This window comes from Protopterus annectens, chromosome 10.part0, assembly GCF_019279795.1.
Source record: "Protopterus annectens isolate FY-2018-M chromosome 10.part0, PAN1.0, whole genome shotgun sequence".
NCBI classification, from domain to species: Eukaryota; Metazoa; Chordata; order Ceratodontiformes; family Protopteridae; genus Protopterus; species Protopterus annectens.
The window spans coordinates 1,240,435,852-1,240,463,821 of record NC_056744.1 but is presented as its reverse complement, the minus strand read 5'-3'; the positions used below and the strand labels follow the sequence as shown (position 1 = coordinate 1,240,463,821).

Genomic DNA, 27,970 nt, shown 5'->3' with positions numbered 1-27,970 from the left:
AGGAATAGATTGTATTAAAATATTTGAAAATAAATTAATAGACACCAAGAAAAGATATCTGGCCAGAGATTTTAAAACCGGATGCATTTTTGCATGGTCCAGTTGGAAAGAGCCTTCCTTGATATGTCAGAACAATACACATACGGAAGCTAATACTCTGAGAAATGAGCAGCCTTCTGCAACACAAACAGAAGTTAATATTGAAAGGACTGGGTCAAATAACACTGTACAACAACCAGTTACAATTGTTGATCCAAATATCATTTCGGCACTTGATTAGCTGGATTTTCCTCATCTGCAGAACTCACCATTACCATTAACAGTGTAGAGAAAATGGAAAAAAGTGTTTTCACAATGAGCAACAGTGAGGGAAGAACTTGTACAAATGGCAGTATGTAAAAAATTCATAAGAACCTTAAAACATGATTTAGTTTTTAACTTTTCTAGGTATGAACTTGATGAATATGAACTATCAGTCCTTAACAAGGGAGTTTCGTGTGTACCAGTTTGTACTTTTGACATGTCACAGATATTGACTGAAGTAAAATATTTTATAAGGTCTTTAAGTCTTACTTATGGAGCCAGTAATGAAATTAATGCCTCTACTCTAAGAAGGAAAGCTACATATATACCTAGTAACAATCTGGCTATACAAGCCTTTGAGAAGGCTGTTAAACAGTATTTATTTGCTATATCAAAATAGTCTAAAAAGGCCATTTCATAATTTAAAGGCAAATGAATATGATGCTATAAAATCTTTAGTACAAAGTGAGCATATTGTTATTAAGAATGCTGACAAAGGCAGTGGTGTGGTAGTGTTTGTCTCTGATTACTATTTGTTTACTATGAATGAAACATGGAACAGCATTGACTATAAGAAAATTACTAGACTTGAGCATAATAATATAATAAAAAGAGTCAATAATGCTTTGTTGGAGATGTTTAATGTAGGTTCATTAGACCTTAAATGATTTAACTATCTTACGACAACATTCGTAGGTGACTTGTTTATTTTGACGGACACATTAGGGGATTTTAATATGTTTTTTAATAGTATGAACACCTATACTGAATTTTTAAGGTTTAAAAAAATATCTTTAAATACAGTAGACGTTTTAGATATTACGTTAACTAAGACAGATTTAGGTACTTTGCAAACTAAGCTATTTAGAAAGCCTATGAAAAGGAATACATAATATGCATCGCACAAGCTTACACCTTCCTTTTATGTTTAATAATGTTATACATAATCAAATGAAACTCATTGCTAGATTGCATACTGATGATGAAGTGTTATGTCAGATTGAGAATACTCCCAATGACTTTCTCCACAGGGATTATAATATAAATGATGTCACTAACACAAAAATATAATTATCCAAAGGCAGACATTTGATACTAAGCCGATTTTTTCTAATTACATTACAGAAAGCAGTATTAAACAAATGAATGAGAAACAAAATTATAAAAGGTGCATGCTTAATTTTAACCAAAATACTAATGCAGTCAAAAACATTATCAATAAATACTGGCCAATTATGTCTTCTGACCCTGAGATGAGGAAGTTTATACGTGATGGATCAGTTTTTGGCTGTAAATGGTGTAATAGTCTCAAAAATCAATTATGTTTTAAGGAACAGCCTAGAAAAATAATTTTTCATTTAAGACTAACAAATCAGGGACCTCTAAATGTAATAAATATGCCCATTGTGTTGATATTAATACTGAAAAGACTTTTGTTCATCCTGTGACTGGCAAGACTTTCTTTGTATGCACATTTGGGAATTGTGATACAAGGAGTGTTATATATTTAGCCACATGTCAATCTTGCAATGCATATTATGTCAGGAAAACTTATAGGAGACTTAAGGATCGTACAAGCACCCATCTCTCAGATACCAATAGGAAATTATGTACTAATGCACTTTATAAACATATTCCTGATCATGCTACAACACAATATTTTAAGTTTTTGATTTTATCAAAATTAAATGAATCCCTACTTGAGGGGAGGGGGGCATAGCACAACATACTGAGATGGAAGAATTTAAATGGATTTTAAGACTCTGAGCACATATTTCTCTAGGCCTAAATGAAGCTATTTCTTTAAAACCTTGATTAAAACAGTTACAGCATCAGGTCTGATTTTTATCATGTGACTTATTTTATCATGTGAATTTGATCTTCGATTATTTAAACTGATTTAGTTAGGTTTCTGTTATTACCTGATGAAGCTTTTTAAGTAAATCTGCTAAGGTTACATAATAAACTTTGGAATTTGTCTTTGGATTCCTGGACTTTGTTTTAGCTAGTGTGGTTGCAGTGAATTTGTTTCCTTTGCCTCTGTCCATTTATTTTCAATGGATTTGTCACCAGATTACTTTTTTTTTTCAAAATGGGAAAAAGAGGTTGAGGATGGATGGATGGAACCTTTATGGTCTCTCCAATTGCGGCAGGTGCTTGGAACGGTACATATTAAAAGGGGTGTTGCACTCAGTTATTGGCCTGATGAGGGAAGAGCTTCTTTTTTTCTATAGGCAATACCCTTACTTATGAGATGAGCAAAATAGAATGCTCTTCTTACCACTGTGGAGACCTGGTGGTCAAAGATGAGGTTGCTGTCAACCTGAGTGCCCAAGTGTCTTACCACTAAGTACATACTTATGTGTTGCTATTGATATAGTAGTTAGTAAGAACATTGCCCTTACTGAAAGGGATGGTAATACATTTTGTTTGCATTGAGTTTAAGGCCATGACTTTGGCACCAATCAATCATTTGTTTGTGTAAGACCCTGTTGTAGGATGTTGACATAATTTGGAGATTCTATGACCACTCCCAGTTTGCAGTCATCAGCAAACTTTGTCAGTCACAGGCCTTTAGGTTTTGCTTGTACTTCAGAGAAATAGATTCCAAACAGTAGAGATCCCAGGACTGATCCCAGTGGAACACCACTGGTTTCAGGTCTGCTGTTGGAGGTGGATTCCCCTATTTTGGACTATATGTGTTCTATCAGTGAGCCAGTTAGCAAGCCATCTAATGATATAAGGGTTGATACCTCGCTGGGTGAGTTTGTCAGTGATGCCTGAGTGGGGGATAGTGTCAAATGCCTTGATTAATTCTAGGTAGGCTATATGCTCAAATTTCCCCTCATCCATGGCCTTGGTGACAGTCTCGAAGAAGTCCACCAGGTTTAACAGGCATGATCTCCGTTTGACAAATCCAAACTGAGTAGGGTCAAGTGTTTGAAGATTATCTTTATCTTTGTTGATAAGGTCCATGATGATTTGCTCCATGGGTTGCAGATAAACCTAGTCATGCTAATAGGTCTGTAGTTTCTAGGGGTCAGTGGAAATACCGCCCTTGTGCAAGGGAATAACGGTGGCCATTTTCCATTCAGCTGGGAAGAACCCAGTGCTTAGACTATGATTGAAAAGAGTACCCAGTGGTGTTGCTAATTCTTGTTGGAACCCATGTAGGATGCAGCCCGGGATTTTATCAGGTCCCATAGATGCTGTGTTCCTGGCCTTAGAAAGGGCACTAATGACCTGCTCTTTAGAGATACAAGGTAGGGGACAGGTGGCAGGGATGTCATGGGGTACATGTGGCAGGGACAGGGGAGTGAAGTTTTCACAGAAACTGTCGGCCAACAGGTTAGCTATGTCCACAGGCTCAGTATATGTGGTATCATTAACAACCAGTTCAGCACAAATCTGGGCCTTTCCTTTTAGGTTATGGATGTAACTGAAGAATACATTATGGTTGTCTTTAGTTTAGAAAGCTAATTTGGATTCATAGTTTGCTTTGAAGGACTTTACAAGAAGTCTTATTCTTTTGTTTAAGCTAATGAGAGAGTGCTTGCTCCCTCTTACTCTAAGATAGCAATTTCTTCCTCTTATTGTAAAACCTGTTAATGGCAGTTGTCCACCAGGCAGGTTTGTTCTTCCTTGAGGAACCTGTTTTGGTCCTGTCAGGTACAGCCGAGTCAGTGCAGTTACACAGGTTTTGTATAAAGCATTGATGTAGAACTTGGCATAGTTGCCAGTTCCATCTGAGGGTGGAGGTGGAGAGAAGTTATTTATACCATCTCGTAAGAGGTTATAATCTGCTTTGGAGAAGTTTTTTAGTTTAGTTGCTGCTGACATGAGACTGAGCTATATACATCTTGCTTTGCTGTGAGAGGTAGAGGGGCGGGTGGCTACGGTGGTGCAGCATTTAGCATTATTGCCTCACAGCAAGAGGCGTTTCAGTTTGTTTCTTGGCTGGGGTGCCTTCTGTGTGGAGTCTGCATATCCTCCCTGCTGTCATGTGGGTTTCCTCCGGTTGCTCTGGCTTCCTCCCATATTCCAAAGACATTCAGTAGGTGGATTGGAGACACTAAATTGGCTACAAGGTGAGAGTGTGTGAGTGTGTGTGTGTGTGTGTGTGTGTGTGTGTGTGTGTGTGTGTGTGTGTGTGTGTGTGTGTGTGTGCGTGTGCGTGATACGAATGAACTACTGTGGCAGGACTAGCCACCCGGGAATTTAAACCTTGGCTCGAGATGATTGTCACTGCTGAAGTGCCACCCCGATCCCATGTGCAAAATGGGAAAAAGAGGTTGAGAATGGATGGATATATGGAGTAAAGAACAGTTGTGTCTTACCATAACAGTAGATGTCCTTCACTTCACTGTGCAGTATTCTAAATAGAAGTGATCCCCTGCACAGGGCAGGCCAATGCTCAACCAGCATACAAAACCCGAAAGCTCTTGTATGCACCATACATCACACTTGTGCTCCCCGCACAGAAAGTATGGCATAAAAGGGACGTATGGATGCAAGTACATATAACTAAATTGCACCAGAAGAGAGCAATCTCCATAAGTCGGCAGCCCAGTGCTCAGCCAGCATACAAAACCTGAAAGCTCTTATATGCATCATACATCGCACTTATGCTCCCCATACAGAAAGTATGGTATAAAAGGGATGTATGGATGCATCTCCATATAACTGAATTGCACCAGGAGAGAGCAATCTGCATAAGTCAGTCCATGCACATACAGCAGGAAAAATGTAGAAGAAAAAGGGGAAACCCTCAGCCAGAAGGGAATCTAAAACATAAAAACAGTACAAACAAGAGGGGCTTGGAGGGAGGGATTGAATACTGCAACAGTGAAGAGAAAGACATCTGCTGTTAGTGTAAGAGTTTGCATAACTCTACTATGTCCTTCTCATCACTATTGCAGTATTCTAAACAGAAGGGAGAGAAAAAAAAACTGAAGAAACAGAATGGGAGGTGGAAGGCTGAGAAGAGCCCTCAACAAATCCATATAAAATGGTTTCAGCAAAACCTGCTGTGTCCCTAGAAACCTTATCCAGCTTATAATGCATAGTAAAGGTATGCACTGAAGACCAAGTAGCAGCTCCAGGGATGGAATTCGTGTCCAGCACCATGAAGAATGCATCAGAAGAGAAAACAGCCCTAGTGGAATGAGCTCTAACAGAAATGAACAGAGGTTTGCCATGAAAAGTATAACAAAAAGAACTGGCCTTAGATATCCAGGATGAGATGGTTTTGTTTAGAACAGCCAAATCCAATCTCCTGGGATTAGAGGAAACACAAAATCTGATCAGACTTATGAATGGCCTTAGTTTTATCCAAGTAGTACCTGAGCTGTCTGTGCACATGCAAGGTATACAGGACCCTCTCACTAGCAGACTGAGGAGAAGGGAAAAAGGAAAGGAGTTCATTTACTACCTTGAGCATAAAAGGATTAGTATGAAAGGATGCCTCTGTCCCTGTGAAAAACCAAAAAAGGACTAATAGTCATAATTGCCTGGAACTCAGCAACCCCCCCCCCCCCCGAGCATAAATAAGAGCCAGCAACAAAACAGTCTTCCAGGTACAATGCTGCAAAGAAGCAGAATCTATGGGCTCAAAAGGAACCTGAATCAATTTTTCCAAAATAAAATTAAGGTCCCAAGGAGGAGAAATAGGTTTACTTGGAGGCCTAATATGCAGGACACCTTTAAGAAATTGTTTGACCTCAAAATGAGAATCCAAAGGAGGATTCAAGGGCAGGCAAGCTGAAATGGCTGACAAATGGGCCTTCACAGAAGAATAGGCCAGCCCATAAAGGAGCAACTCACACAAATAAGAGAGGACCAGAGGGCCCCCCACTGAAAAAGGGTCTTGATTTCGAGCATGGCACCAGAAAGGAAATCTTCCCAATTAGGGCATATAAGATTTTCTTGCCTCCTGTAAAACCCTGAGCACATCCTCAGAAAAGAGGTGCCTGAAATGGAACAAAACCCTGTCACCCAACCCACAGTGTCATTTGAAGAGTGAATAAGTGAGGATGGGTGAGAGACCCTTGTTCTGTGTGAGTAGATCTAACCAGTGAGGTAACTTGTGGTGATTGCCCCTGGCCAGATACATTAAGAGGGGGAACCAGTACTGTCTTGGCTAAAAGGGAATCACTAGCAAGTCTTTGGGAAGTCCAGCTGAATCTTCTGCAGGACTCTTGGAAGTAGAGGCAGAGGAGGTAAAGCATAAAGAAACATTCCCTTTCCAAGGAAAAGAAAGGGTGTCTGTCTTCCATGCCAGATGGCTTGGCACTCTGGAGCAGAAGAGAGGAAGCTGCATTTTCTGAGTGGAGGTAAAAAGATGTACCTGAGATGCACCACTGTGGGACAATGTCCAGATGCACATCTCTGTAAAGCATCCATTTGTCAGCCTATATTTTGGACCTGCTCAGGGAATCTGCCACTGGACTGTGGTCTGAAGGAATGTATACCACCTGAAGAGTTAACTGATAACTGAGAACCACCTCCAAAACCTATAGAGCCATGCTGCAGAGGAGGTAAGATTTTGTGCCTCCCTGCTTGTTGACATACTACATCAGCATAGTGTTGTCTATGTACACCTTCAAAGGGCCTGGAGAGAACATGGGGTGAAAAGCTTTGAAGGGCCAGAATCAGAGCTTTCATCTGTTTGATGTTGATACGGTCTGATGTCTGATGGGGAGACCAGAGACCTCAAACTTTAACGTGACCAAAGAAGCCCCCCACCCCATGTCTGAGGCATCAGTGAACAGTTCTTGAGAAGGAAATGGAGGCTGAAAGGGCTGGCTTGGGTTGAGAGAAAACTGTTGAATTCTCCACTTGAATTCCTTTTTTAGACAGGAGAGGTACACTGAAATCCAGAGAGTGACAATGCTGCAACTGAACTGACTTGAGGTTACCATTTAAGCTTCCACATATGCAATCTGGCAAGAGGTAGCATTGGAATAGAAGAAGCCATGGATCCCAGGGCCTGAAGAAACTCCCTGGCTGGCATGGCAGTCAGAAGAAGAAGAGACTGAAAGAAGGCTGTCAGTGACAAAACTGTTGTAGGTGGGAGGGAGGCCAACATTGGCACTGTCTGTATCCTGCATCCAAGATACACATGATCCTGCGAGGGAGTGAGGATGGACTTTTTGACTTGCTAGTGGAGTCCAGACATTGAAGAAGAGAGATGGTGAACTCCAGATCCTGTAACATGTGACTGGGAGAAGATGCCTGAAGCAACATCTTGTCTAGATAAGTAAAAATCTGAATGACTTGGGACCTCCAGAAAGCAATCACAGGAGCTAGGCATTTTGTGAATACCCTTGCAGAGTAGAGAGGCCAAAGGGCAAGGCAGAGAACTAAAAATGAAAGATAGATACAGAGAAATGTGAAAACTTTTTGAAAAAAGAGTGAATAGGGATATGAGGGTAAGCATCTTTCAGATCCAAAGACACCAGAAAATCCTGGGGTAGTAAAAGAGTAAACTGGGTTTGAAGAGTAAGCATCTGAAAAGATGGAATCTTGAGAAAGGTGTTGAGTTGGGAGTGATCCGGGATAGGTCTCTAAGTTTCCTCCTTTTGAGAAACCCAGGAGCATCTTGGAATAAAAACCATTCCCCATTTGGGAAGGGCGATGGGCTGAATAGTTTCTTGGTTCACCAGGGACACTAAATCCTCTGGGAAATGAGGAAGCGTAGCTCCAGAGGATGCTGAGGAACCCCTGAAAAAGGAGGTAGAAACTTTAGTACCATGAAGTAACCCTTATGGATGATAGAAAGAACCCAAGAGGCTGAAGTGATGAAATGCCATTTGGAAGACGAGAAAGCTGAAGGGTCAAAGGAACCTGGTCTAAAAGGGGGCGTGATTTGTCAAAGTGAAATAGGCTTATCAGATAAAGGAGGCTTCTGGGCAACCAAAATCTAAGAACCCTTCACAGAGGGGGACCTACCTACTACCCTTCCTGCCCTTGGAGACTTGGTGGGGTTGTCTGTGAACAAAAGTAGATCTAGAAGGATCTGGAACTTAGGGATAAGACAGACAAAAATATGTTTAAGGTCCTGCAAGGCTTTAATTTTCTGTTGAAGAGACTTAAACATGTCAGTAGCAGCAATCCCAAAAAGAAGTTTATTTTCCAAAGGAGCATCCAACAACTTGGCTTTAATGTCCTCATGCAGATACTGGAGATGAAGCCAAGAATAACACCTCATGACAGACCCAAAAGCCGCAATTCTGGAAGAGGTATCAGCAGCATCATAGCTACACTTAACAGAGTCATAGCTACACTTAACAGAGTCATAGCTACACTTAATAGGTTCATAGGTGTTTACTAGGCTAAACGACCACAAGGGCCTTTTTAATCCTAGCCATGCGTCCCAAATCTCTGACAAGTTCTGATACCCTTGATAAGACAGAGTGGCGAGCCACTCGAGAAGCAGAACCTAAAATAGGTAAGGCAGTGGATTTGCCTTCAGAATCAGGGAGGTCAGAAGTAACCTGGCAAACCTGAATAATCAAGGCCAGCTCATAACTTTTCATGTTGGTCTGGTAATTGACAGCCCTACAGGCCAAAGTAGAAGCAGTGTAAACTTTTTTACCAGTCCTTCTCATTGCTCTACAATCCATATCAGAAGGTAAAAGTTTGGAAGAGGGCAGAAGCCTAGAAGGTTTGTCAGGAGTGACTGATACCACAGCACGATTAACAGAAGGACATTTAAATAAGAAGTGACAGTCCTCAGGAACCTTATAAAACCTGTCAGGTTTCTTAGGAGCAGGAAGCTGAGAATTATCTTTCAAAGCAACCAACACAGGAGGAACTGCTGATGGTTTAGGAGTATCCACCTGAAGCAACTCATAATATCTTCTCTAAATATCAGACACTTGAGAAGAATCCCACTTAAAGTATTCTATAATTCTAGCAATTGTGTCCCCAAAGGTCAATTCCTCAAAATAATACTTGAGGCTAACAGACTTCTTTTCATCAGAACCGTAAGTTAAAGGTGAGGGCATGTGTAAAGAAAAGTTCAAAGACCCCCTCATCAGACACTGAATCCTCATCCAAGGAATGCGGTTTCCCAAGCCATTTAGAAGGGGTAGAGGCCAAGAAAGAGTAGGTACCAAAACCCCTTGAGGAGACTTCAGGGCCATCAAGACAGATAACAAGCCCTGAGTAAACTCTTGCTATTCCCTTTGAGGATCCTTAGGACAGACCGAAACATGCTTCAGTTTTTGTCGTTTCTTGAAAGGGACAGCAGCCCTAACAAATACTGAAGGTACCAGCCCTTGGCCAGATTCAGTAAGAGAACCCGGAGCATCCTCCCTGACCTTTATCTGTGGAATTCCACTAGGACCCTCCAAGATAATTAACTGCTGTTCCCCCTTGACATTTGGAGCAGACACCTGCAAAGCTTCAGAGGACGTACAAGAAAGACAGATCCATGCTGGCCTCCAATGCAATCATGGCAGATGAAACTGATGTAGATGTCAAACAACCTACAGAGCCTGCTTCTAGAGGGATGTTAGGTGGAGGCTGGACAGCTAAAGAATCTGGCCAAGACCTTCTGGCATTCTTTTTACATAACAGGAGTATCTAGGAGTTAAATGATTCTACAGTGGTATCCTTGGGTAACTGTTTAAGCCACTGGTGTTCAAGATAATGGCCAGGGAAGATTAATAGCTTCTGAGTGTCTTAGACACAAATGCCTTACAGATACTCAAGAGGTATGGTCGTGGGAAGCACCCAAACAAAAAATAAACTTTTCGTGATGATCCTTATGGGGAATCTGCCTCCCACACTGACATTTTCCCCTTCTTGGATGACATGAACTCTAGGTAGCAAAATAAAATAAAAGACCATAAATGTAACAAAAAAAAAAAAAAAAAAGGCACTTATCTGGTGATCAAGTATTCAAGTACAACAAGGTGTTCAGACCAACTTGCAGTAATGGCTTTCGAACTGGTAGCAAAGAAGTTTTAGATAGTTGCATCAGTACATCCCTTTTATGCCCTCCATTTTGTGTGGGGCGCATAAGTGTGATGTACAGTGCATACAAGATCTTTGGCTGTTGTATACTAGATAAGCGTCAGGCTGCTCTGGGTGGGACAGCCCTTCTGTTTAGAATACTGCAACAGTGATATAGAATGATATCTTGCTTTGGTTGAAAGTTTAGTTTATCAAGTGGGGAAAAATGGTAATTGTGATTAAAAAAAAAAATCGCCTCGTGGCACATCCTGTTTTTTTTTTCTGAGTGAGTGCATTACAGCAGAGATCAGGGAATTTTACATTTCCCCACTGTAGTGCGATCCTAGAGATGGTATACATAATTAGTAAAGGCATGCGGGCACATGTTAAGGAAGTTTTCTTTTTCTTTTTTTAACAGTTTGGGTTTCAAGCATTTGTACTTGGTCAGTTGATGTTTTCACAGCTGAACATTCAGCTTAGCAAGATATATGCATGTATATTTTTTAGATGAATTAGCATTTAAAATTGTCCCTGATATGAGACATTTGTTCCTCATTATCTTTTGGCCTTTTGCCTTATCCTTCAGTAAATAAGTTGAGAGCTGTGTTTGAAACATAACGAATTTTAAGCACTTTACTTAGTGGTACTGTCTAATTGTTATCAGTAGGCATTCTACTAAAAAGTCATATAGACATGTCTGTAATTTAAAGACTCCTGATATAGAGTTATTTAAGTTGGATACATATTTGCATTCTCTTGGTTTAACCTTTTCATTCTGATTTAGAATGTGCCATCCAAAACTGAAAGCCAGCCACCTGCATTTGTGAAAAAGTCAGATAAACCCGAAAAGCCGACCCAAATTGTTAAGCCAATGCTGGCTCCTTCTCCCCCAGCACAAGGAGAGAAGTCTCCTAGAACAGCAAAACGAGTGTCACCAGTTTTACCATCATTGACAAAAACAGAAAAAGCAGGCTCACAAGAACAACTATCCACAGCAGGTAAGTTTATTAGCGCTGCATTTGATTAAAAAAATAAACTTTATTCATATAGATGTGACATTTGAATGTGCATATATAAACCTTGTTTACTAGAAATTACAAAAATAATTTGGGGAAAAATAATAGGTCCAACTCTAAACATAAATATGCATTAAAATTAGCACACAGGTGCAGTATAATTACATATATAAACCCTGCTAACCATGATTTATGAATTTAATATTCAGCATTAGGAGGCCGAGCTGCACACATAGGCATGCACACACTGATACATACACATACACATATCCTTCTACTGGATGCTTTTGTTTCGTTTTGTTCAGAGCATCCGAATAGAGTCAGTTGTGCACATACTTTATACACTGATAACACTGTGAATTAGAGTATCAAAGTAAGATATCAGTCACCCTCCCAAGACAGTGGTAGTATTTTTGATAACTCAGTTTGGGCCAGACCAGGGTTTTTCATAGCTGGTTGGCACTTCCTTTATCAAACATATGCAGATTTCCATATAAAAAGAAATGAGAGAGATAGGAGGGAGAATAGTGTAAAGGACAGGAATATTGTACCTAATGCTGCAAGGGCATTACAAATTAGGTTTAAATGCCCTAGGAAGGCACCTTCTTATGAGATGAACATCCTAGGTGTAAACTCTGCAGCCCTTTCAACTGCCCCTTTTTTAGAAGAATGTTCCTATTTTTCAGGCCTGATTTACCCCTGCACAATGATGTAGCTATTTTTGGAGACAACTTCCCTATTTTCAAGTTTTATTTAACCTTTATCAGTCCCCCTCATCACATGTGATTTTTTAAACTGACTAGTACACATAAGACCACGCTACATGACCAGCATAATAGTGGCACCAATATTTTAAAGAAAGAGAACACACATCTTACATATCCCTTTTAAGAAACAAAAATAAATTAACCTTTTGTGATAGAATTTTGTATAACAGATTGTTTAAAGTCTACAGATCTTGCACTGCCTGGTTGATAAGGGGTCATATATTGGCTAGACTTGTAAAGTCTCTTAAGCCGTTAGCCTAGTAATCTCTTGTGAATCTATGATAAAGTGCTTAAATATTTCCATCATTTTTGTAACTTTCTGTTTTTAAACATGCTTATGTGTAGTATCCCACATTCCTACTAGAAGCAGGAAGATTTATGTGCTATTTGGTATTCAAACTTTATGCTAATTAATGTCCGAATTTTTGACTGGATATACCTACTTTTCATGAGTCTTTTTACCTATTTTAGTGTTTGCAAGTTGACAGGTATGACTCTGTCATGCAACATTTGTGGGGAGAGGAGATTACAGATATAATCAAGGAGAGAATATTCTATAGGTAGTATGAGATAAATTGAAGGTATAAAGACAGAACAGAAGTGTTGAGGCTTTTTCCACAGTTGTTCCCAACTCTTGGGCCTTTTAAGATATGATGTTAAGTGGTTGAGATGATTAACTTTGAGATGACAACTCTGCAGTCTAGAAGAATGAGACCTTAACTGTATGCCCAAATATTCAGGGTTTGATTAGCGTGCAAGGCCTTGGAGGAGATGGACAGGAATTGATGAGAGTGAGTGGCTGACACTGTCTTGCTGATCCATAGGGAAGGGTGTAGTCAAAATTGTCAGTAAGAGCTCCACCTGGAAGACCAGTTACTTCAGTTCCCACTTGGAACTTAGATTGTGAGCATATCAAGGAATACATGTGCACTGTATCTGGAAATCATAAGTAGGCAGAGGAGTGCACTTGCACTGGGTCAGGCATACTCTGAAGTGCAGCACGCTTTCTGGCTACAGTGGCACCATTAGGATCATCAGAAAAATCCATTACCCCGTACCCTTTCTGGATGATGACTGCTGGTCCTGGTTCTTTTCTTTCTGTCAAGATTTAAGGTGCCTATAATTAGGAGGAATGAATGGACCTTTAAGGGTTAGAGTCTGATATTTGCTTAGGGTGATTAGGGCTCCAAAAATGTTAAAAGGAAAAAAATAAAATACTTTATTTCCCTCTTATACAGTATAAGGTAGTTTTCTCCACTTATACATGGAAGGTGTTGTTTTCTTGTGGCATCTTTATGGCTGTCACACTCTGTGTTCTCCAAATGTATGTGGGTGCAAAAGAGAGAAGGAGAGTAGCATAGTAGAGGGAGACAGCCCTCCTTTTATGAAAGGGTAGCGTAAATGAGAAGCCTAGGATATGTATGTGAATGGAAGGAAGAAATGTAGTATGTTTTAACGTAAAGCTTAAAAAAAGCCCTTTGTAATCGACAAATTATAACAGTTCTGTCCTTGCTGACTGTCACAGGCTCTTCACCTCATAAAATTTCTGAAAAAAAAAAGCTGCAGTTCATGTCTGAGGCTAGTATTTCAGTTTCCTCACAGAGATGTAATAGAAAGAAACTGAGAACAAAATGAAGAAGGTACATTGTTCGTAATGCACTGACATAAAAGGATTGTCTGCTTTTCTACCAAGCCACTTTGGATGATATGTTGAAGCAAAACAGTTACAGAGTCTCCTAATAAAAGAAGAGTTTGTAATCCGACTGTTTTAAAACTGTATTTGTGACCTGAAATGCTACTGAAGCCACTGTAGACGGATTAGATTTTTTTGTAAACTTGACTGTTGGTTATTGTCATTGCCTAGTTTTTACCCTTTAAAGGAAGTTGGTCCCTTACAGTGTTTATTACTCTCTTCTGTGATTTTTTTTTTTTTTTGTAGTAACTTTTGATACTTCTTTATTCTGTTTCTGTTTTCTGTACACGTAGGTTCCAACTTTTTCAGGTTTCAAATTTTTCCTTGCAGTGGGTATATATCATGCTACTGGCCCCCCTAAAGGAGAGATATCTATACCAAATGATTGTAGCCCCCCAAACATCTCTAACGCCCAGGTGAGAACTGCTCTCCAGGCAAGCAAAGAACACAGCATCCATGGGACCTGATGGTGTCCCCGGCTGTGTGCTCCATGAACTCAACGAGGAATTAAACCCACAGTTAGGACAGCTGTTTAATCTTAGTCTCACCTCCGGATCACATTACCCAGAGGCGGCGACAGCCCACTGTGGGTCACTCCACAAAGGTGTGGCCTCCACCCCTGGAAAAGAAATTCCCACCCCATTAGCTTTAAGCCTTATCTGCAAAGCCATGGAGAGGATCATAATGGATCTCATAAATAAAGACATAGGAATTTGCAGACTTTGGATCCAACCCAATTTGGCTTTGTCAAAGGCAGATCATGCCTCTTAAACTTGGTTGACTTTTTCAAACAGTCACCAAGGCCATTGACGAAGAAAGAGGCAGTCCATACAGCCTACCTAGACCTGGCGAGGCTTTACATACAATACCCCACTCGGGCATCATTGATAAACTCATCAACTTAATGTAAACCCATATACATTACAAGATGGGTTGCAAACTGGCTGAGTGACAGACCCCACAGGGTCAGAGTTGCTGCGCGCCATGTCAGACTCAAAGCCTGTCACAAGTGGTGTCTCACAGGCTCCTCCTGGCTCACTCACTTGTTTGGCATCTACTTTCTGAAGTACAAGCAAACACAGGAGGGTTATGGTGAACAAAGTTTGCAGATGACTGCAAACTGGGCGCCAGAAGTTGAAAACACATCATACAGATATCCTAGGGTCTCACAGGTCAGAAACAGATAACTGGTGCCAGAGCCATGGCCTAAAGTTAAATGCCAAGAAATGCATAGTCATACCTTCGAAAAATAAGTTTACCCTAGCTACCATATAGGAGGCAATCCATCCCCTGATCACAGAAGAAGTTATCAGGGACCTGGGAACCCAGGTGGACAGTAGCCTTCATTCGACACCATATATTGCTAAAGTAGTTAGGAAGACCTTCTACATTGCCCACCTTATCATGAAGGGATTCACATCTAGATCAAGGGAAGTCATAGTCTCCCTATATTCATCACTCATCAGACCAATGATCGAAAGTACAATGCCCCATTCGAATGTATCTGACCCGACACTTGCAGCAGCTGGAGAGGCCACAAAAGTTCCTCACCAAAAGGACAAAGGGTCTCAAAAATCTGTCTTATGCTGCCCGACTGAAAGAACTCCAGTTATATTCAGTTGCTTACCGCTTGCTCAGAGGTGACCTATGCCTGACATACAAGGCCATGTCAAACCCAGATTTGATGAACATGCTTCATCTCAAAAAAATCTAGATCCCTCAGAGCCACAAGGGCGGAGACTTAAACCTCGACACGGTTATTAATAGGACGTGCTGGAGGGATAGATTCATCACCCAAAGACTCCCTATGCTGTGGAACAAAATCCCGGTTTATGTGAGGCAGAGCACCTCGCTGGCCTTGTTCAAGAGGAATCTTGACCAATGGATGGGGGATCGCAGATACACCCCAGGGGTTACCTCAGTGTCACTGCTCGACAGAGGCACAGCAAAATAATGGGCATAGTTTCTCCAAACTAAAGGGGTGGCGTAAGCCACAAAACTATGGGCTAGGCTTATAAATGCCCTCGGGCAGATAGCCTAGTGTGAACCTATGAACCTATGAACCTAAGTTAGCATTTATATGACCAGGTGTTGTGGCTGACAATGTGATTGCAGGAGTGCATAACGAAATGCTGTGGTAACATCATGGGAAGTATGTCCAAAACATACAGCAGCCATAGTTAAAGACATCACTAAGAGAGAAAGCCAGTTTCAACTTTTCTTAGGAAGCCCTCGTCAGTTCAGAGGAGAAAAACAAAAGCATAAAAAGTGCTATGAATGCGTAAAGTACTTCAGTGCTCTATAACGCATTGTATTTATGTATTTACATATATATTTATTTATGTATGTATTTACATATTTATTTATTTATTCATTCATTCATTCTTGTAGTTATGCCCTTCTTAATGTACTGGAAAACGTTTCAACACCAGTCAGGATTCCCTCCTCAAGCACAAGGTGGCACAGCTTGCAGTTGGCAGGTGACAGTGTTGCTGGAGTGCATATTGGCATTCAGAAATGAATACCAATACTGCACTGATGTTTAATTCTGAAGCAAAATACTTCAGTGAGGAAACCCTCCCTCCTTCCTCCTCCCTGTAGGAAAGCTGATATCAACTTTCTTTCTCAGTGATGTATTTAGCTATGACTGCTGTGTGTTTCGGGCATTTTGCCTTCAACCTTATTACAGCATTCCGTGTGTAACATTTTACCTTATTAGCCAAAGCTGAATCATCTTTTTTCTGTTTTCTTTGGAGTACTTGGTAAATTTTCTTCCTGGGGTGAAGGTGTATTTAATTGACTGTGTATGACAGAGTATCAAGTTAACGGAAGAATCCATTACCGTATTCTTGCTAGCTACAGGTCACCCACCATGATCCAGGAAACCCATACATCATACCTGAAATTGCTAGAATTCACTCAACATCCTACCCAAGCACTAAGGTGTTATTGTTTTTCATAATAAACAAAGTTTTTATTTGTACTTTGGATTCTGCATTGATTTTACACTGCCTTTAAGCCTATTGAAGTGAACTGTGATGGCGTTCTTCTTTTATTTGCCTACACTGGAGTGTAGGTTTGTGCAGCAGTTTAACTTGTTGGTTTGTCAAGGGTAGGCCATGCCTGCAGAATCTAGTGGATTTCTTTGAGAAAGTCACTGAGGCCATGCTTGAGAGTGAAACAGTACATACTGCATACCTCGAACTGGCCAAGGCATTTGACACAGTTCCCCACTCAGGTATTTTAAATAAACTCACAAAACTGTGCATAAATCCCTGCATCACCAAGATGGATAGCCAGTTGGCTCATGGACAGGACACATGAGGTTAAAAAGGTTGAACCCAGGTCCAAGAAGAGGCCAGTTAGAAGTGGTATGATACAGGGCTCAGTACAGGGAACATTCTTCTTTGAAATAAACTTATCTGAAGTCAAGGCTAATGTGAAAGGCCTCTGGATGACAAAGTTTCTTGACAACTGCAAGCTGGAGGCAATCACTGAATCCCCCAGTGGAGTACATATCCTTCAAGAGCATCTAGATCAGACAAATGATTGGTGTCTGAACTATGGTCTAAAAACTAAGTGTGAAGAATGCATTATCATACCCTTTGAGAAGTCACGTACACCTGGAAATTGCAACATCAAAAGCACACTTTTAAGAGTAGACTCAGAGGTGAGAGATCTAGGTGCACATATAGATAGTAGCCTGAACTTTGATTGCCATGTGCCCTCAGTAGTGAGGAAGTTCTTCTATGTGGTACAGTGGTATGGCATCCAGAGCCAAGGAAATTATAGTTCGGCTATACTCAGCCCTCATTAGACCAATAATCAAGTACAATGCGCCATTTGGTATGTACTTGATTAGGCACTTACAGCAGCTGGAGCAACCTCAGAGGTTCCTCAAAAAGAAAATACAGGGTATAAACAATATGCCCGATGCAAACAGACAAAAAGCCCTATTGCTTTACTCTGTCTTTGACCGACTATTAAGGGGTGACCTGTTCCTGACCTACAAGGCACACACAAATCCAGCCCGGATGGAGCCGCTGCATATCCAGAAGTCAAGCAGCACAAGGGTCACCCAATTTGGGGTGCTTAGCGACTCAAAACATGCTGTAGAGATAGATGTGTCTCAGAGATTGCGCCTTCTTTGTAACAGGCTTCCTACTCATGCTAAGCAAAGTCCTTCTTTGGCCCTTTTCAAATGCAGTTTGGATGGAAAATCACAAATTCACACTTGAGGTAGTGCCTGTGACCCTTACAAACAAGGGCAGTCTGTGCGAAACTAAAGGTATAGACACAAAACCATGCCATTCTCTTACCCATTGGGGCCATATATTGGGTAAAACCAGGATGTTCATCGTGTTACCCTGCTGCAGTCATCACACTTGGGTTATCCTACCGTCAGGCGGTCCCGCAGTTGGCCTGAATTCCAAAGTCTTGGTCCGGTGTTGGTTGCTGTCGCTTCTTCCCTGACGTCAGTGCACCAGGGGTATATAAGAGGCATCCAACGCCATTTTCTTCAGTCTTTCTTGCTGTGCGGTGCCCGAAGCAGAAGCAGTTCGCAAATGCCGGTCGGCCGACACCTGAGATTTTCGAATTGAATTTCAGCCCGAAGTCTTCAAAGCTAAGTACCCTGTTGGGGAACCTTTTCTTGCCTCAGTCTGATGTCAGAAAAAGTTAACAATTGCATTTCTTGTGGGAAGCAAATACCTCATAAGGACTTTCATTCTTATTGTATACCTTGCCTAGGCCCAGACCACGATGTCACTGGTTGTCGGTTTTGTGCTAGGTTCAATAAGCGAACTATAAAGCGGCACTTTGATTTCGCACGACACTACTTCGGTAGGAAATTTAATTACACTATGCCGTCGGAGCAACCGACTACCGGCGTGCATAAAAAACGCAAAGGTAAAGACAGGCAGCCTAGATCCAAGCCAGACTCCGAGGCTTTGGCTGGGCTGGTGGCCGGTTCCCCGGTTTTCAGTGAGGCGCCTACGCAGCCCCTGGCGACCGCAGAATTGGAACCCCAGACCACTTCGGATTCTCAAGCAGAGAGTTCTGGGCCGACGCAGCCATTTTCTTTAGGCCCTACCGACGACATTGCAGAAGGAGAAGCCAGTGCTGTGGAAACACCTTCGGTTACAGAAGGTGTCTTCAGACCAACTACTCTCACCATAAAATCTTATGCTAAGCTTAAGACTTCTCTAAAACCAAAAAAGACTGCACATCAGTCTCCAGTTCAAGGCCCCATGCCTAAGAAACAGATGCTTAAAATGGCTGAAGATGTGATTTCTTTAATCAGGAGTTCCCAACCCCCCCCCCCCAACAAAAGGCCTAGACAAAAGGGAGGATTATGCCTCCTCTGATCAAGTGTCTATTTCCTCAGGCTCCTCTGAGGGACAGGATTACTCCTTTCCCCCTTATAAAGATTCTGATGCTGAAGATTCCATTCCCTCAGCTTCTCCCCCTGAAGACTGTTCTTTTGGGGAAACCTTACATACCATGAGGGAACATTTCCACTGGGGAGGTCAGGACTATTCCGACTCAAAGAAAAAGCACCGAGACTTTCTTTTACTCCCCCAGCACAGACCATTTGCTATCCCTCCAGTTTTAGACATTGTGGATGATGTTTACTTAGAATCTAGTCTAAATCCAGATTCTCTGCCTCCTGCTCCATCCAAACCAGATAGATATTATTGAGTGCCTGACTCACACAAATTCCTTTACAAAAGCCCTGTTGCTGACCCAGAGACAATCTCCCAGGGTCCCAAAGGGGCTAAGGCTTCTATGGCTAAAAATCCTGTACCCTCTGAAAGGGACTCCAGAGCACTGGATAGGTGGGGGAAGAAGGTTTACACCTCAGCTACTCTAGCTATGAGAGCACTAAATTGTCAATTTCACATGCTTAAATACCAACAATTCCTAATGTCTCAAATAAAACAAAAGATGAGCACGCACCCTCAACAGTCTGAATTCAAGGAAATGCAGGATCTGCTGCATGCAGCTGAACAGGTGGGCAAACATACTTTACAATGTGGATTTGATTCCTTGGAAGCTTCCTGTAGAGCAGCTGTTACTGGGTCTGTTATACGTAGGCATGCTTGGTTAAAGGAACAAACTCTGCCTGATCATGTTAAAGCAAAGTTACTAGATGCACCCTTACAGCAGGATGCCTTATTTGGGGTTAAAGCAGAAGAGGTTTTAAAGAAAATGGAGGATAAGGCAAAATCTATGCAGACGGTCAAAGATTTCTTACAGGTACAACCCCTACACTTCAGCAGAAATTGGCCAACAGAAAATCGGTCCTTTCCAGCTTCTGACAGACCACAGAGGGGCAAATACAGGTGCCCAAGGGGCAGAGGACAAGCACAAATCCCTTACAAACCTCACCAATGGGGCACTGCAACACAGAAGGGAGGAGAAGACAGGTCCCAAACTACTAGAAGGCAAACACAATGACTTAAACCTCAAACTGCCAAGCAAAACTCTCTTGGCAGCTCCCTTGGGAGGAAAATTAGCATTTTTTACAGACAACTGGTGCATCGTCACAAAGGACAAATGGGTCCTAGACATTATCTCACAAGGAAACAGATTCCATTTCCACACCTTGCCAAGGATAAAAGGAATGCCAAACCTGCCACAAAATCAATGGGCAGAGGCACAAAAACAAATTACAGCTCTCATGGACATGAGAGCCATTCAACTGGTACCTACACTGGAGCAAGGCCACGGATTTTACTCAAGGCTCTTTCTAGTCCCCAGAAAGGACAATGCTTGGAGACCCATTCTGGACCTTTCAATTCTAAACATCTTCTTGCAAGTACCCAAATTCAAGATGCTAACACTACAGCAGCTTCTTCCCATGTTGGGCAAGAAAGCTTGGCTAGTAACGTTGGACTTCAAGGAGGCATACCTGCATGTCTCTATCAGACAAAATTGCAGAAGATACCTCCGTTTCATTGCAGGTTCAAACCATTACCAATTCTCTGCACTGCCCTTTGACTTATCTACTGCGCCCAGGGTCTTCACAAAATGCCTGGCACCAGTAATTGCATACTGCAGACAAAGAGGAATTCAAATATACCCATACCTGGACGACTGCCTCATCCAAGCAGAAAGCAAGGACATTCTCTTACAACATCTGGCTTTTGTAAAACACCTTCTAAGTTGCCTAGGGTACACAGTAAACGAAAAGAAATCAAAACTAGTGCCCTCACAAAATATGACATTCCTGGGTGCCAGCTTGAATACAACGGCCCAGATGGCTTATCTGACGCCAGACAAACAACTACAACTAATTCAATACTTCAAAACAATGGCAACAAAGACCCAACTCCCTGCAAGAAAAATTCTGCAGGCCTTGGGCTTCATGGCATCTTGCATACTACTAATACCATTTGCAGAACTGCATATGAGGAAATTACAATGGTACCTAAAAAGCGTATGGACTCAACACAGCCACAGCTTGGAAACAATGATACCCCTCATTCCCTGCCTTCAACAGGAGTTTCTATGGTGGTCACAGGCAAGTCACCTCAACAAGGGTCAGCCTTTCACCTTACCCCCAGCCAGGCAAACTATGACAACAGGTGCATCGGACTATGCCTGGGGGGCACACATGGCAGGACAGTGCGTTCAAGGCATATGGACTGCAGATCAAAGGAATCTGCACATCAATCAAAAAGAAATGCTAGCTGTACAGAATGCCCTGACAGCCTTCAAGGACCTCTTACATCCAGGACAGCTTATAATAAGGACAGACAACACCATAGTAATGTGGTACATAAATAAACAAGGGGGTACACACTCCTACCCTCTATGCAGGCAAGCAATGACCTTGTGGAACACAGCACTGGCTTACCAAGTTCAATTACAAGCCAATTCCTGCCAGGAAAAAAGAACACATTGGCAGATGACCTAAGCAGAAACATCATGGATCCCCACGAGTGGAAACTGGATCCACAAGTATTTGCAATGATGACTCAAAAATGGGGGCGCCCAGACATGGACCTGTTTGCCAACCCCCAAAACTATCAGCTATCAAAATTTTGCACAAGGACATTTCACCATCAAGCTTGGAAAGTGGACGCACTCTCATTCAGTTGGAAAATGCTGACAGTATATGCCTTTCCTCCATTGCCCCTTCTCACAAAGGTGCTGCTGAAAGTCAGGATGGAGAGACCCCAAATGATACTCATTGCCCCGGACTGGCCACACCAGCACTGGTACCCACCATTAAGGAACATGGCCCAGGGCCCACCATGGATTTTACCACAAATTCCTGATCTGCTCACACAGCAAGGCAGTCAGATGCTACACAGCCAGCTCAAAACCTTAACTTTGGCTGCATGGCAAATCACCTAAGCAACCAGCCAGCTCCTCTTTCACAAGCTGTTATGGATGTTATTCTGGAGGCCAGGAGGCCCAGCACCAGGAAAGCCTACTCAGACAAATGGAAAAGATTTTGCGGCTGGAACCAAGCTAAAGGCCAAAATACCCTTCAGCCGGACATACCTCAGATTCTACAATATTTAACTGAGATGTTACACAAAGGACTTTCTTTTTCATCTATTAAAATCCACGCCTCAGCTATTTCAGCTCACTACAACACGGATCCTCCCTTATTTTCACATCCACTTCTAAGGCAGTATCTCAGAGGGTCCAAAAACATTAGGCCTCCCAGGAGAGCGCCAACACCAACTTGGGACCTCAGTTTTGTTCTGGAAAAACTTATGCCACCACCTTTTGAGCCAGCTTTCTCAGCTGACATAAAGTTTATATCATGGAAGACTGCCCTGCTGCTAGCAATTACTTCAGCCAGAAGAGTCTCAGAGCTACAGGCACTAATGGCAGTAGAGCCTTTCCTCATTTTTCATCAAGACAGAGTTTCTCTATGAACTAACCCCTCCTTTATGCCAAAGGTGGTATCCAGTATGGCTCTAAATCAAACCATCCATTTACCCACCTTCTTTCCAAATCCACAGAACAAAGGAGAAAGACTGCTGCATTCCTTGGACATTCACAGGCAACTATGTTACTACTTGGATAAAAACTAAGGTTTTCAGAAAATCTGACCAGCTTTATGTATCCTATGCTACAACATCACAAGGAAAGGCTATCTCAAAACAGACCATTTCCAAATGGATAGGACATTGCATACGTTTTTGCTACACCCATCATGGAAAACCCGTTCCTGCTAGCATAAGGCCCCACTCTACCAGGGCAGCAGCTACATCTACAGCCTTCCTCAGGGGGGTGCCAACCAAGGATATTCTGGAAGCTGCAACTTGGAGTTCAGTACACACCTTCACCAAACACTATCACTTACCACTTTACTCTAAGACTAGAGCTGGATTCGCCACTGCAGTTTTGCAGGGCCTTCTAGCCTCCTCTAACCCTGTTTGACTCCACCTCCCATCCTTAGCTTTGGGATTCTACCCAAGTGTGTTGACTGCAGCAGGGTAACACGATGAACATAGTACAGTTTTGTACCTACCATAAATGTAGATGTTCAAGTGTATACCCTGCTGCAGTCCAGGTTACCCTCCCTCCATCCCCTCTGACCTAACTAAAACCTTTCAGTACCTTAATATCTGATACAACCTTTGTGGTGTATTTGCTTATAGCTGGGGGGATGTTTTGTTTGTGCTAAACTTTTATTATTGGTACTATCTACTGACCACCTTTTGGGGGGCACCTGACATCTTGGGCAAGAAAAACTGAAGAAAATGGTGTCGGATGCCTCTCATATACCCCTGGCGCACTGACTTCAGGGAAAAAGCGACAGCAACCGACGCCGGACCAAGACTTTGGAATTCAGGCCGACTGCGAGACCGCCTGACGGCAGAATAACCCAAGTGTGATGACTGCAGCAGAGTATACACTCGAACATCTACATTTATGGTAGGTACAAAACTGTACTTTATGCAGAGTAGGTTTGTAAGGGCTCTTAAGCCACTGCCTAGTAATCTCCTTTGAACCTATCAGGCAGAAATAGTTGCAGAGAGAAAGAAAAAAAACGCATTCTGGTAGCATATATGTTAGAGATTGCAATCTCATTGCCCCCTTTTTTAAAACTCAGAACAGCTTTGGTTTTGGTAGGTTATTTGGACTTCTGGTGTTTTGCCCAAGTGAAGGGAATGAGCAAAATACAGAGAGTGTCTTGCCTTACGAGTATTTAACAATTTTAGGCATTTATGTACTGTTAGAGCATTTAGTTTGGAGGAGTCATTTGTCAGTGTGAAACTGCAAATACTGACAGTGTATATATTTTCCATTGCAAACCCACTTCTGAAGTTTTTTTTTGTTTTCACAGAGTTGGTATGTGTGAAGCTCCAAAAAATAAGTAACTTAAATAAGTTTTAAGGTATTATATTGGCTTCTAGAATGAAGCTGGAGAGATTTAAAAAATATATTTTAGGCTGGAAAAACACAATTTTAATTATTTCTGTTCTACAGAATACTTAAACGTTGCATCTTCCATTTTCTTTGGAAGAGAGCTGAAGGCATAGTAGTAGTGTTAGAATGGGTGGGTTGGAAACATTAATCCCCTAATGCCTGGACTTAATGAAACTATATCCATCAAGCCTATGCTGGAAAGAAAGCATTAGGAGAAGGCATTAGGGGATTAATTATACCCATAGGGTTCATGGGAGAGGGGGATAATCCTAGAACTAGTGTTTAAGATATATATGTAAAGAAAATATTGTATGCAAAGTCTTTACTAAGTTAAAACAAAGGTGATTGATTTAAAATGCAGATATATGAGTTTTTTAATATTATTATTATGTATTTTTTAAATAATCATATTTTACTATTATACATTTTTTAAAGATTTTATTCAAGCACTTACTTGCAATATATTTGTACTATGGGGGGAATTCAGTACTGTGCACTTTAAGTTTTTTGGTGGAATTAATCAAGGAACTGATTAATTATGTTGATTAAGCAAGGAGTATGTATAAATATTGAGCAAGGCAATAGCTAGCTGTTCTGATGAAATCTACCTTAGTAGATGAAAGCGCTCAACCAGCTGATTTGTCTTATGTGTTTGTATTACTAATAAAGAACGTGGATATTATCTTTTGGTGCCAGTACGTGTTCATTCAACTGGGACAGATTTTTCACCTTCGTGAGGGTGTTGTTGGTGTTTCATGGTTGGACTGACCAGTTTGGTTTGTTTATTCTTGGGTTGGAAACAAGCTTGTACTGCTTAGGTTTTGATTGCTTGGAATGGTTTAAAATGGATTTTGCTTTGCCTTTTGCTGGCTGACAGTAGGAAAGGAAATATATTTGCTTCTCCTTCTTCAGGACTTACATTTGAGTGCAGTGAAGCTCTGTTTGATTGTAAAAATACATACCTCATTGGATATGAAGAGTATGGACCCCATCCAAAGAACCTACATTTTGCTTTGTTAAATTTATTAAATGAATAGCTGAACACCTTGAATAAGAAAGTGCATATTGTCCAAAAAGAGTAGTATTTTTTATGAAGTTACTTCTTTCCCTTCCACTTCTCGGTTTCCCACATTCCTTCCTTTGCTCATGTGTTTTGAAGTGTCAAGGAAGACTTGTCACTCAAGAGGTCGCTGATGTTTATTGTTCCACTGCTGCAGTAGACTTTAGGTTATATAGTTTGTCTTGCCCAAGATTCAACAACTGGTCAGCTTTCAAAATGTCCTGCTCCCTTCCTCACTTTCACACTAATAGCTGATTGGTCAGCCGCAAGGAGGGAATATTAGCTGTCAGAGTGGAAAATCTTCATTACTTCTTGACACATCATGAAGAAGCAGCTCAGAGGTTTCAAAAAGAGTAGCAGCTGACCATAAGCTCCTTTCTAGCAGATAATCTCCTTTGGGCAATCATTCTTTATGTAAAATGTAATTGTTTATTATATAGTTTTGTAAATATATATGTATATGTGTGTGTATATATATATATATATATATATATATATATATATATATATACATGATATACATATATATAACCGTATATATAACCGTATATGTCTGTATATAAAAAGCATACGATCCTTTTAAGAAACCCAGTATTTCTTTATTACTGTCGGGGTAAATGAGCTTCAGCTATTGTGGGGGCTTTATTAAGAAATGTACTGCTTATGTAAACTATGTTTTCTATAAAAGTTTAAGGTGAGGCAGTGTTTTACTTGGGCAGGGATGGCTATGGACATGTAGTGCTTGTGTTCACTCTGTGACAAGTTAACTGCCATTTGTTTCTCTCAGGCTGATTTTATTTTAAGGGGTTTCTGACAGGATTTTAGTGTGCTGCTTGTACATTACTGTGTTTTTGGGGACTTAAAAAGTATGACCGCTGTCTGTGCAAAACTATTTAACAACTTACCTTCCAACTGAGTCATTTTCAGCATTTTTAACTGCATTTGAAGCATCCTTCTTTGTCATCGCATGGATACTTACCTACTCCTCCTTGTCCATTTTCTGGAGTTCCTAGAAGTAAAAAAAAAATACTTACCAGAGAGCCCTCACTAACTCTGCGGGCTTAGTCTTCACTTCAGCCAATGATGGGTGACTCTGCTTCCTCTGATGTAGTCCTTTCAGCCACAATGAACTGAGGGTCAAACAGATCCTCCTCAGCTGTTCTAGTGTCCAATATGGGCGTGGACGAACCATCCTTTCTAGGGCATGGAGAGTTCCCTGGGGATGCAGCTGGATGTGTCAGTTGTTTTTTGTAGGAGCAAGTCAGTTGTTGACAATACCTGTAAATAAAAAACAAAAAGTTAAGCGTTGCTGTCCAGTGCAAAGGGTATCTATAAGAAAAGAGGATGTTCTTACCTCAGCAGCAAAATTTTTACAGTCAGTCGTGGTACACTGTATGCAGTACATGTTCAGCTGGTCGTTCAAAATATTCTTGTGGAACACATTTCTGAGGATTCTGATGCCTGCAGGGATGGTAACTTGATTTAACAGCATTAAACACAGTTTCATTAGAGTTACTCAGAGACAAGGCTTCATCTTCTAAAGTTTTTCTTGCCCAAGTCTCAGTTGATAATGAATTCTGGTCTTTGCATCCCCTTTTGGATGAATTTTGTTTCTCAGTTTATTGCTAGGATGAGTGATTTTTTTTTAGGTGAATGAATGGGTGCCCCCTCTCACATTTTGAGGAGATATTATAATATGTTGTCTCATTCTTTATTTTGAGGAGATATTCTGATATGTTTTCTCATTTTATACTTATTCCTCCTCTAGTGCCAGCCTTGGTGGAGGTAGATAATGATGTCTGCAGCAACCTTTGTACACAGACTTCAGTCCCCAATAAAGCAGATAGGCTTCACAATGTTTCTCAAAGCAATAATCGCTTGTTTTCTGGCCCTGCATCTGCCTTGACACCTATGCTAGCAGGCAACAGATTTCAGGGATCATCCAACCCTTCACCTATGTTCATAAAGAGGGAGAGTTGGACAGATATGGTGAGACAATTTTTTCTTTTTCTTCCACATTGATCTGTTTAACTACTCGATCCGTAAGTGGAGGTTTTTCTTATTTTGTATGGACAGTTTGAGAAATCAGTCTTCCCCTTGAAGGTAGTATCCATCTCAATTTCATTATTTCCACCAGGGTTTCAGTATGTAAATATACTTTAAAATGTAAGGATAAATAGAAAACACAGGTACTGGAGCGAAACACAGCTATTGTAATCCAAGCACATCCAAGTAGAACAAGTCAGTCCAGCATCAATTCTTTTATTGAAACAACAGAACAGGTTCGGTAAGCACTTTAACCCAACAGGTCTTCATCAGACCATACTTTAAAATGTATGTGATTGTGCAGATACTTTGCCTTGGAACTCTGCTTCTGTTTTGAGGAGATATGCTTGGCTACATAATCACAATTTTTTCGAGGAGATAAAGTCTGAAATTTTGTATTCACCTTTAGACATGGATGTTTTATTTGGTCTTTCTGCTATTCAGGCCCTCAAGTAAGTTGTTTACTTCACAAACAAAAGTTGCATGGTTTGATTCTCATCAAATTGGCTAGGTTTAAATGGTCCTCAAGGGCAGCTAGCCTATTGCTTGCCTATGAACCTATGACAGTGGGAAATTAATTTAGGTAGTTTCTGAAATTTTTCATCCCTTGCCATGTACAGTTATCTCAGATTCTCTTTTACAGTTGAGAAACAGAACAAGAAATTCCCTGCCTTCTGAGCTGAGTCCAAACAGAGAAACAGTAAGAGATGGCAGTAAGGGGAACAAT

General features: G+C 41.2%; 1 protein-coding gene across 1 annotated transcript in view; it reads left to right on the top strand.

Annotated features, from left to right (window-relative positions):
* Positions 1 to 27,970, top strand: part of CC2D1B (coiled-coil and C2 domain containing 1B) — a 2,494,855-nt gene that overhangs the window by 1,258,744 nt on the left and 1,208,141 nt on the right. The window contains exon 13 of the mRNA XM_044085963.1: positions 11,048 to 11,261. Within this exon, the coding sequence (XP_043941898.1) occupies positions 11,048 to 11,261 (214 nt within the window). The remainder of the gene's footprint in view (positions 1 to 11,047; positions 11,262 to 27,970) is intronic.